Source organism: Cupressus sempervirens, chromosome 3 (genome assembly GCF_028749045.1).
Source record: "Cupressus sempervirens isolate cs-2001-9-10 chromosome 3, ASM2874904v1, whole genome shotgun sequence".
Classification (NCBI taxonomy): domain Eukaryota; kingdom Viridiplantae; phylum Streptophyta; class Pinopsida; order Cupressales; family Cupressaceae; genus Cupressus; species Cupressus sempervirens.
In genome coordinates, this window is record NC_143120.1 from 533,506,936 (window position 1) to 533,519,545 (window position 12,610).

Sequence of the window (12,610 nt, forward strand, 5' to 3'; positions counted from 1 at the left end):
TTTCCACTGTGGCATACTACTCATCAATCATGTCCTACCATCATTTGACCGTCTTTCTTAACATATATTTGCATCTTTCACCTTCTTTATATGTGATTGTTGACAGAGATAAATATGTTCCAGTCCTCATCAGATTCGGTCACTTAATAAACCTAAAAAATCTCTTCCTGGCGAAGAGTACAAATATATCTTACAATCTCATGATTCCCCAGTCAGATGTAAATATTACTTTTGATTTCTAAATAAACTGGTTTCTTTGCCATCAATTTATGAGTTATTGTCCTAACATAATCATATCTTTGAAATTGGTGCTTGTCTTTAACAACCAAAGTGCTACCTTAATTAATCTGCCATTCTGTATAAGGTAATTATCACTGTCTATGTAATTAATATCATTTGTTACACCTTACTACTTCAAAATCACCATTCTGTTTAAGGTGAATGCTGCTATTAATATCATTCACTGCTTTAACAATTATCTGTCTTTTTTATTTTCTAAAGGAGTTGGTTAGCATTTGACTTGTCTTCCCTAGAATGGTCACGGCTATATAAACACGTGCTTTAACTGTTCTTTTAGATCACTGCTCTTCTTTCTTATAATGTATTATTACTTTTTTGTAAAACTCAATTGCGCATATTGCTTCCTCCAAATGAGCATAGACTATGCAAATTTAATGGCCCGTGACAATGAGCATAAATCCCAGTCCTCCACCTTCACGGTAGCACTGCAAAGTCTCAAGTTCAAATATTATAATTTTAATTTTCCCATTCCTAAGAAAAACATCATCTGCAAGTATGTTTACACCTAATATATGTTGATATGACAATATTGAATATAAGATAATATGGCCATCCCTTAGAGTTCTGGACATGGAATTTAATGTAGACATTACAGTGTTCGATTTATCTTTGTACTCTCCTTCCTCTATGATTGATTTTCATTGTATTTTGGTGCTGGTAGTAATAATTGGTATGTTGGCACAAAGTATAGGGCTCACAAATAATTACTCTCAAATATACTTCATTTATTATTTCTTATTCATAAAATCTCACAGGTTGGTAGGGAACCTGGTCTGATACCAAGTTAGATTTTCTGATTATTCTTTTTCATCTAATCATATTAAGGTTTGCTTATATAGTATAATATAATTTAATATAATATAATATTATTTCATATATTTTTTAAATCTTTTTTTTGATTAGAGGAAGACATAATTGCTTCATATATATGGGTGGTGCCCCATCACCAAGGGACACAACTATTCATAATAATCATATTAAGGTATGATTATATAATACAATATAATTATTATTAATAATTAATATAATATAATATAGTAATTATTAAATAATATAATTATTGATACAAAAATTATATTTTCAATTTAATATAATTTATATACTATAATTATTGTTAATACAATAATTATATTATCAAGTTATAATATCACAGCCTTTATGTTATCTATGTCGGCTTGAAATAGAGCAACCGTAGCTATACAAAAACATCAACATCCATAAGTGACAAAAAGTGAAAAATTGGCTAAAAGTGCTCATTTCAGTAGCCCTAAATTGGCTAAAAGTGCTGATTTCAGTATCCCACTTAGGTCTTGGACTTTTTTCAATTTAAAATTTTATAAATGCTCTATTTTCTACAGGACAATGGACTATAGTCTATAGACATACAACAATTCACACCTCTATCCATCTACATTGTATTTACATATTAACTTTTTGAAATCTAATAAAGGATCTCATGCCATGGCCCTAGAAGGAGACCTTCCCATATTTGGAAAATTATATTTATGACTTTCTTGGTCATTATGCAGCTCATAAAAAAATTAACTACAAAAAAAGTCAAAGCTTAACAATTTTTTTTAAAATCTTCGTAACACATTTTTGGGAAGGTTCTTAAAATTAATGACAAAAAAACAAAGAAGCTAGGTAACATTTGAATTGATGCGTAACATTTTTTTGCATCATTCCAATGCTGTGGCATTGAATAAATACTTACCAAGCGTAAGTTTTCAATCTTTCCATGTTTAAAACACAATACAGAATGTGCCTTTTTACTCTTTTCAGGCGATTGAATAAAGAGTCCATTATCCCACCTACTTCGGAACTGCAAATTCCATGCCACTCCCTTCCAGGTACATTGTTCCAAGAGGCTCCATAAAACATTGACAATTGAATGACAAACTGTTACATCCCAATTTATTGGCTCAATTTAAAAATGTTCATATAGCCGCTGAGGTTTCATGTGAAGTCAGTTGACAGGTAAAATTAGTTGTGATTCATGTGAAGATGACATGTTAGTTAATCGTTATGATGATATTATAATATTATCTTTAAGGCTTGGAAAGTTGGTTAATCATTACAAAAACATGAGGAGTGAAAAGGTAGTTAGCCATTATGATGCTTTATGAGCAATAACTTGTTATAGAAATCACGAATTGAGGAATATGATATTATTGTGGAGGATTTCCTCTTGTAGTAACATGGCGAAAGGGGGAAGCATTGTTGGAGAAGGATTTGGGTATGAGGGCACCACCTATCATTGGGCAAATAGGTATGAGTCCTAAGCCACCATGGCTAAGAGTAAATGGTTAGGCAAGCAAGAATGTAGCATGGACGACCATGAGCTAACCAGTTAAATTAAAAGCATTATAGAACTCAAATATGAAATATTACCTTCATAATGTGGATGGATCTCAGTGTATCTTGCAAATACTATCATGTCTTAGTATAATAATATTGTGTCTATAGTCATACTTGTGTGGGTATAAAATATGTATGTATGCACACACACACATATATGTATGTGAATCTCAATCTAGCGTGTGCACACACACACACACACACACACACCTACATATCTAGGCTACTCAGGCAAGCATGAATATAAAGGGGCGACATTAATATACCAAGTCATGAGCATAGGTGTTGTACCCACCCTTATTCTTTTATTCTTGATCCTTGTCTATGGTTATACATTTAATTAATTGTTGGAGTGACCACCTTTTTCCATGTCTTATTCTAAGGCATCAGACTTATGTTGTCCTTTTATTCAAATTTGAAATTGGAGGCCATGCAAGCATTCTTTCCACCTCAACCATTTCTTGTGCAATTGAGCATGCACGCGATATCCTTTCTTTCCCTACTCGCCTCTTTAAGGATGCAATTTATTCATATTCTCATTCCCTTCCAGATGCTTCTAGAAATCGAAATTGCTTCTATAGAGATTACTTCTTGTTCATGCCTTATTCTCTAGTTGTTCATATTCAAAACGGTGTTGTGTGTAACTGCGTATGCATGATATCATAAATTTTGTAAGGGATTCGAGCTTATTAAGCTCTGATCAATTTGATAGTTAATTGCTAATGTGGGGGACATCTTTCGGATGCCGATTCTAACCTTGCCATTTAAATCGCATCTACATAATCAGATTATGAAATTATAGTCTTTTACGAATGAACATGTTCTATATTGTGCAACTAAATGGCCACCTTGTCTTTTTAGACTAGGCCATCTTCGATTTTCATTAGAAAACCAAAGTTGGGTTTGTTAAAGTGTAGCTTCGGTAGAAGTGAAGTACACATTATGTTAAGTATATGTACTTATGATTACTACATATACATTTGTTCTATATGTCTTATATATATACATATATGCTTGTATATATATTTATATAAATAATATTCATTAACTATTTGGGCTCTTGTCATAAGTTGAAAGCTATTCAATCAATTTGAATATTATTATCAAATGATTATGAATATGAATGATAATCGGGTTTGTATAATTGTGAAAGGTCATGTCCACAGACTCATGTCCCTATGGGGACATGATGTCTCATATATTTAATAAGGAGATCACTGGAGAAGATCGAGATCAATCACCACGGCAATACTCAATCTTGTAGCGATCTCATCTACTTGCAGTCAAAGTTATCAATCGATCAAAAACGTCCATTCTCCATAATTCTATTTTGTTACAGAGATTCGAAAGGCATACACAATCAGACTTGTTACAACAGACATTAATCTGATAAGTAATTCCGAGATCAATCACGACGGCAATACTCAATCTTGTAGCGATCTCATCTACTTGCAGTCAAAGTTATCAATTGATAAAAAACGTCCATTCTCCATACTTTTGTTTTCTTATAGAGATTCGAAAGGCATACACAATCAGACTTGTTACAACAGACATTAATCTGATAAGTAATTCTGAAACAACATAATTCTAGATTGTCATATCAATTCTTATCTTTATCAGAGATCCTGTTCATTTACATGGTATCAGAGCCATTCTAATAGAGAAACTCGTCGTCAGAGTTAAAACTAAAATCTCAGAATTATCAATATTAGATTATTATCCTCAAACTCAAAATGGTTAATCATGTAAGATTAGAGGATAGACTTGAAGGAGCATCAAATTTTTCATCATGGAAAATTTGAGTTATGATTGTACTAAGAGAGATGGAGTTAGAAGAGTACATAGAATCAAATAAATCAATACTAGAAAATGATCTAGATAAAACGACATGGAAGAGGCACAACAACAAAGCCATGAAAATTATTATAGATTCTATAAAGGATCATATTCTTCCTTCTATATCCAATCTTAAAATTGCTTTTGAGATGTTTTCTACTATTAAGACTACTTTCAAAATCAACAACACTAGTAGACTGCTAACATTAAAGCAAGATCTTCTATATATAAAAATGAACAATAGAGAGTCAATTACGTCCTATTTCCTAAGAATCTCTAAGTTAAAAGACCAACCTGCATTAATTGGAAGTCAAGTTGATGACAAAGAACTTAGCATCATAGCGTTTAAAGGACTTCCACTATCTTGGGGACCTTTTATTCGTGGTCTAAGCTCTTGACTTGATCTTCCTAAATTTGAATTGCTCAAAAATAAATGCACTCAAGAAGAATCAAGATTAGTTTATAGAGGAATCAACATAAATCAAGAGGGAGACATTCAAGCTCTTTATGCTAATTCAAACGCTAAAGAAAGGAAAGAAAAATTTAAACGAAATAGGAAAGAATTCAACAAATCACACAAGAAACGAGATTGGTCAAAAGTACAATGTTTCAAATGTGACAAATTTGGTCACACTCACAACTTCTGGCCTGAACGAAAGAAAATTCAAACAACTCTAGTAGAAATCAAAGAAGAGAAAGAGCAAAACCTTGCATTTTATCTAGCACTTTCAAGTGAATTGAACTCCAACAAAAACACCTGGATTATAGACAGTGGAGCATTACGTCATATTATAGGTTTTGGAGACAAATTTGAAAGCTTCGAAGAGTACTCCTTTGAAGAAGTAACCATTGGAGACAACTCTACACATCCGGTTAAAGGTATTGGATCATGTTCAGTTCAACTAAATTTAGGTATTACTCTTCAACTTAAAAAATGTTTTATTCGTACCTGGTATAAAAAGAAATTTGGTCTCTATCTCCAGTCTTGCTGATCAAGGGTATAGAATCACCTTCCAAGAGGATAGAGTTCTATCTTGGCTAGAGAATTCCAACATCAAGAAAGCTATATCTATTGGATTTAGAGATGAAAGCTTATATAAACTTTGTAACCAACAAAATTTAGCCCTAAATCATGAAACATCAAACTCAATCAAAATTTTGCATAGGAGACTAGGTCACCTTCATTTTCGTGCATTATCATCAATAGAAAAAATTGTAAAAAGATTACCTAGTCTCAAATCTGATCATTTAGGCATTTGCAAAGGATGTGCCCTCGGTAAAAACACTAAGAAATCCTTTCCTAAAAGTGTACACAAATCAAATTTTGTAGTTGAACTTATTCACATTGATCTATGTGGTCCTATGACTATACCTTTCCTAAATTGATGCCTCTATTATTTGATTTTCGTAGATGACTATTCTAGAAGAACTTGGATTTACTTCCTCAAACAAAAGGAATTAATTGAAGTATTATCTAAATTCAAAGAACTCAAAGCACTAGTTGAAAATCAGTTTGGACAGAAAATCAAAACGCTAAGATTAGATTATAGAGGTGAATACATCTCTAAATTTTTTAAAGATTTTTGCATTATTGTTGGGATTAAGAGGGAGTTTTCTGTACCATATAATCCTCAACAGAATAGAGTTGCAGAACGAAAAAATATATCAATTATTGAATCAGCCAGAGCAATGATGCATGACCAAAATCTTCATACCTCTTTTTGGGATGAAGCTTCTAATACTGCAATTTATATTCAAAATAGATGTCCTCACTCAATATTAGAAAACACCACTCTTGAAGAAGTACTTTCGGGTATCAAACTAGACCTAAGTCACCTAAGAATATTTGGGTGTCCTGTTTATATCCATATTCCTAATGAAAAGAGAACAAAATTAGAACCATCTGGAAAGAAGGGCATACTCATTGGATACAGTGAAACAACCAAAGGTTACAGGATCTATGTTCTAGGTCAAAGAACAATCGAGATCAATAGAGATGTAAAATTTGAAGAAGACATTGCCTTTAATCTTTCTAGGAACATTGATGAATCTTATGCAGAACCTACTACTGAACTAGATGAAGAGCATTCAATAGAGAATGAGAGGGAGAATGATATTGAACATTTTACACCCACTATTCCAAATTTAGAGGATACTGAAAATTCCAACAACAAAAAGAGACCACTTTGGGCTAGGAAAATGATAGAAGAGAATCATATTGACCCTGATGAAGTAATCAGAGAAATCAAGAGAACAAGAAATCATTCATGTTATGTGGCACTACTTTCTAAACTTATCAAAATAGAACCTTCAAATGTTGAAGAAGCCTTATCAAGCAAACCTTGGAAAGATGCAATGATTGAAGAATATCAATCAATATTAAAAAATGATGTGTGGGATGTTGTACCTAGACCAAAGAATAAATCAATTGTCTCTTTTAAATGGCTATACAAAATCAAGCACGCACCTAACAGAAGCATTGAAAAATACAAAGCCAGATTTGTGGCATGTGGGTTCTCACAGAAGGAAGGAATCAATTATGAAGAAACTTTTGCTCCAGTCACCCTAGGTACACATCTATTAGGAGTTAGGACCATCTTAGCAATTGCAGCATCCAAAGGATGGAAGATTCATCAAATGGATATCAAAACAGCATTCTTAAATGGTGAAATTGAAGAAGAAGTATATATTGAGCAACCAAAAGGGTTCATCACTCATGACAAAAATTCTCATGTGTGTAAGTTAAAGAAAGCACTATATGGCCTTAAACAAGCACCCAGGGCATGGTATCAAAGAATAGACAACTACCTAACAAAATTAGGGTATTCTAAGAATGAAGTTGATCCGAACATATACTTCAAAAATAAATGGTGACAATATGATTATTCTTGTATTATATGTTGATGATTTGTTAATAACAGGTGAAGAACATCTTATAACCAAATGCAAACAGGAAGTAACAATAGAATTTGATATGAAAGACCTAGGCCTTCTTCACTATTTTCTAGGTCTAGAAGTTTGGCAAAAGGGGAACTACATTTTCTTAAATCAAGGAAAATACACCATCGATATGATTCAGGAGCATCTTGCATGGAAAAATTTATTAAAAAAAAAAATTGTGGAGGAGAGAGAAAGTGATGAAAAATAGAAAGAAAAATAATAAAAAAATAAAAAATGGAAAAAAAGGAGAAAAGAGGAATTTCTATTTTCAAGGTGCATAGGTAGCTAAAATAGAAAAAAATAAAAAAAGGTGTTATTCCATTTATCGAATTGTGTAGGTGGCATCTTAGAAGTTTGTGGAAAGTTCCTTAAATCATGCATTTAATTTTTGTTGTGATCCACAAAAGAAATGTAATTTTCTAATTGGGCCACATGGTAAATTCTAGAAGGTTGTGGATATTGAAGAAGGTTGAGGATATTGTGTAGGTGGAATTCTAGAAGGTTGTGGATAAATCATGCATTGGGTGGTAAGTGCCTATTTAAGCAAGACATATGAGCATTTCTAATCAAGCTGGAAGGTGTGAAGGCTTCAAGGTGTGGAAGCTCTCAAGGTGTAGCTGTTGAAGTAGAAGTTCTTGGGTGGAAGTTCGGGAAGTGTAAGCTCTCCTTATAGAAGCTCTTGGTGTACAAGCTAGTTGGAAGCTCTTGGTTTGGAAACCCTCTCATATTGTAAGAATTTGGAGTTCTCTCCTTTGGAGAATATTGTAACGATTTTCAAGTATAATAAAATTGCTTGGGGAGATTTTTTTCTCTCTTTGTCTCTATATTGTTGCATTTTTGGTTATGAGTTGGTAAGGGTGGTGTGGCCCTTCATCATGATATTTTGACTAAATTTGGAATGATGGATTGTAAACTAGTTACAACTCCTATGGAAGTCAACTTACATAAATTGAAGGATGTTAGGATCAAATTTGAACCTACTGATCCTACTTATTATAGGCAGATCATTAGATCACTAATGTACTTGGTGGACACTTGTCCTGATATATGTTATGCTACTAATACATTAAGTCAATTCACGTGTACATCTAATGGAAGTCAAGAATATCTTATGGTATCTAAGAGGTGCAGTTGATATGGGACTTAGATATGATCAAGTCAAAATCAATCTTTATGGATATTTAGATTTTGATTGGGCAGGTAGCTGCACTGAACGTAAGAGTACTACAGGATGTTGCTTCAGTCTCGTATCTACGATGATTTCTTGGTTCAGCAGAAAACATTCTTTAGTTTTGTTAAGCTCCATTGAAGCAAAATATATGGCCTCCTCCATGGGAGCCAGAGAAGCAGTTTGGTTGCGAAAATTGCTAGTTGGGTCGTTCAAGAAGCCCTTGAAGCCAACTACCATTCATTGCGATAATCAGAGTTGTATCAAGCTTTCAGCTAATCCAATTTTCCACAATCGATCTAAGCATATTGAAATATGTTAGCATTTCATTGGGGATATGGTAGATTGAGATGTTATCAAACTAGATTATATAAGTACAAATGAGCAAACTGCGGATGCTCTTACCAAACCTCTTGCCAAAGTCAACTTTAGAGGAAAACTTGCTATGATCAAATTGTAATTTTGAATATTGAACTTAAGTTTCAATTCTATATGTGACATGTGTGTTTATGCTTCTAATTTTGTATAGTTGCATTAAATATGTAATGAAAGATGACGATCTTTCATGGACATATATATTCAGAAGGTAATCTTTGTAACGTGACAATCTTACAAATGATAGGCTTGTTATTATGACAGTTTATGTTTTGGATATGCCGGAAGTCATTGATAACGAAAGTATTATGATTACTCTGGATCTTGTTTTGTACTACTAGAGATCATAATACATGTTATGATAGTGTTCATAACATTATGATTATAGTTATTTGAGAAGTCTCTATTTCAGAGTGTTAAAGTCAGATAATTGTTGTTTATAGGTATCATTAATATTGATATCATGAAGGATTTTTGTCATGTCTCCGTTGCTAGGAGGGAGTGTTAAAGTGTAGCTTCAGTAGAAGTGAAGTTCACGTGATATTAAGTATATGTACTTATGATTAGTACATATACATTTGTTCTATATGTCTTATATTTTTGATAAGAGTTGACTTATATCTTATAAGAGTTATATATATATACATATACATATATGTTTATATATATATTTATATAAATAATATTCATTGACTATTTGGGCCCTTATCATAAGTTGAAAGCTATTCAATCGATCTGAATATGATTATTGAATGATTATGAATATGAATGATAATTGGGTTTTGTATAATTGTCAAAGATCATGTCCACGTAGGGACATGACCCTTCGTGGCCATTGGCCAAGTAGAGTCATGTCCCTACGGGGACATGATGTCTCATATATTTAATAAGGAGGTCGCTGGAGAAGACCGAGATCAATCACCATGGCAATACTCAGTCTTGCAGCGATCTCATCTACTTGCAGTCAAAGTTATCAATCAATCAGAAACGTCCATTCTGCATACTTCTGTTTTGTTACAGAGATTCGAAAGGCATACACAATCAGATTTGTTACAGCAGACATTAATCTGATAAGTAATTCTGAAACAACATAATTCTAGACTGTCATATCAGTTCTTATCTTTATCAGAGATCCTGTTCATTTACAGGGTTTTGTTATTGTAATATATATTCCTTCTTCAACATGACATTGATACAAGAGCATAATTATTTGATCGCCGAAAGGCTATACCAGTGATAGTAATAAATCATGAAGGCACCCATTGTTTTCTTTGTACTGTTATGAGTACCAATCCATACAGGGACATTACACTATATATTCCTGAGATGGAATTGTTGCTCTACATGTAAATGAATTGTTTTCAGAATAAAGACAAAACTCACATATGATGCCATAGGCCAGAACTGACACGAAGATGGTAGATGTATAAGTACTCTTTAAAAAGAGATCATGAAATGAACCTCCCTTGTAATCACCCATGAGGACCAGCAAGGTCGAGATGGAGGGAGAGAGAGTGGGGATAATCCTGCAATGAAAAGAAAATATAATCAGTAATAACATTTTAAATCAGTAGCCAAATTAGATCATGGAAATCCTTTGTATAAATTCGTGTTGCCAAGCCGAGCGGTGGGTTGACCTTCCAGCACCAGAATACTTAGTGACTGGTTAGTGGTGTCCCAGGCCAAATCCCAAGGTAGGGAGGGCCTTTCTCGATTGAGATTGTGTGGGGATATTCAAGGGCCCGCAGTTGGGAGGTTAAGCCCTTGATAATGTTTCTCCTCTCCACCATATGCCAAGACATGCACAAGACAAAGATAAGTTATGCATTCAAATATCTACTTGTAACATGTATATTACTTCAATGAATTTGAAATTCTCAAGTTGAAGATATGTTAGATTGATTAATATCGTTTAACTAGTTATTCCCTTCAATGCTTAGGAATCATTTCCTTTTTAATGTATTTGGGAAACAGTTAAATCAGTTGATTTTCCAATTGAAGATGAGATGTATCTGTATGCATGAGATAGACTGACTTGATGGTTGTTATTTTCTGTCTTTCATTAACGTGAATAATGATTATGAATGTATATTTTAACTATATGTTATTGCAATAGTTAGCAATAGGAAAGAAAAGGGATGATATAGTGGTATTTGTTGCCCTAAATGCTATTTGTCACTATGATATAGTGGTATTTGATGCCCTAAATGCTATTTGTCACTATGATATAGCGGTATTTTAGGATACAATGGTGTAACTATTTATGCCCTAAGTGGTATATGTGGACTAACCTGGGTTTGCAGATGCTGCCATAGGTGGATTCCGGGTTTGGAATTTAGGGTATGGAAAACTTAATCCTCCATCTAGATTTATTGATGATGCCATCAATTGTTAGCTATGATATTTGAGTTAAACTGATTGCAATCATAAATCTCTCTCGTATGAACATAACTGTTATAACTGCCTTCTCATAACTGTTATAACTATATTTCGATGTTATGCTAGTGGTTAGTTAAGACCCGGAAAAAAGGGGTTGTTACACAAACCTTCTGATCACAACTAATCTGCTTAGTTATATTTCATAGCATAGGGTTTTTCCTAAATCTTAGTAAATCACTATTGCTTTTGAATGTGCTTCTTAGTGCTCATTGAGATATTATTAATCTCAATATAATTTTTATCTTACAACACAAAAATGAACTTGCCATCAAAATTCTTTAGATTCTCTAAACATCAAGACTGCTTATCAATATCATTTGTCTAAAATTATAGAGAAGGGCTTACAACTGATTTCTTTGACTGTAAGTGCATACTAAATCTATAAATTATTGAGAAGAATTCCTTTGCAAGATCATTGTCTAATTGACCTCAAAGATGGCATATTGTTCTTAGTTTAGTTAATGATAAGGGGTGTTCTAATAATATGGAATATTCTGCCTTACAGATTGAGTTGTTAACCAAATCTTATGTTTGATATTCTTTTGTATAGGGAATTGGATGTTTTGCTACGCCGTCGTGTAGTTGCAGATGTGGCTTCTTGCTCATTGACGTTGGCATCGCTCTCACGTCTGGTTTGTAATTATTGTTTCATACCAACTTTTTCTTTTCATTATAGAAATCTACAAATACCCAGGTTTTATATTTGACTTGATCTAAACGTCAGTATTTGCATCCTCAACAATTTAATAAATGCCTTCTTTTGGCACCTATGCAGGTCAAATCACTTCCTAGCATGGTTATCAAGGATGAAATTGGAGACCAGGTGCAATATTGTTTTTCTAATTATAATGTTATAGTTCTTGTTTGTTTGATTTCTATATATATTATTGTCGATATTAATATTTTTATCATTTTACTGGAGCTAGGAAGTAATAACTATTGTTATACAAACAAGTGTGCATGTACAATGTATTTTGAACTTTATTCCTATAGCAATAGATAGCTTTTGATTGCTTTGAGAGAGACATTATTTGAATTTTGTTCAATATTGTAATGTGCATCCAAATTTTTGTTTGAAGGTTTGCCATGTAACTTAACAAAAAACAACACCTTTTAATAGGCCACTCATATAAGCATCATAAAAGATCTTTAAGGTCTGAACCACTGAGTAGAAAGAAAAAGGTCTAAAACTTG

The 12,610-nt window shown here is 33.0% G+C and overlaps 1 protein-coding gene across 2 annotated transcripts in view; it reads left to right on the plus strand.

Annotated features, from left to right (window-relative positions):
- LOC149567514 (GPI transamidase component PIG-S-like protein) overlaps positions 1-12,610 on the plus strand; it is a 148,575-nt gene that overhangs the window by 83,015 nt on the left and 52,950 nt on the right. For both annotated transcript variants that reach the window (XM_089820736.1, XM_089820737.1), the window contains exons 9-10: positions 11,967-12,048; positions 12,192-12,239. In XM_089820736.1, the coding sequence (XP_089676862.1) occupies positions 11,967-12,048; positions 12,192-12,239 (130 nt within the window). The remainder of the gene's footprint in view (positions 1-11,966; positions 12,049-12,191; positions 12,240-12,610) is intronic.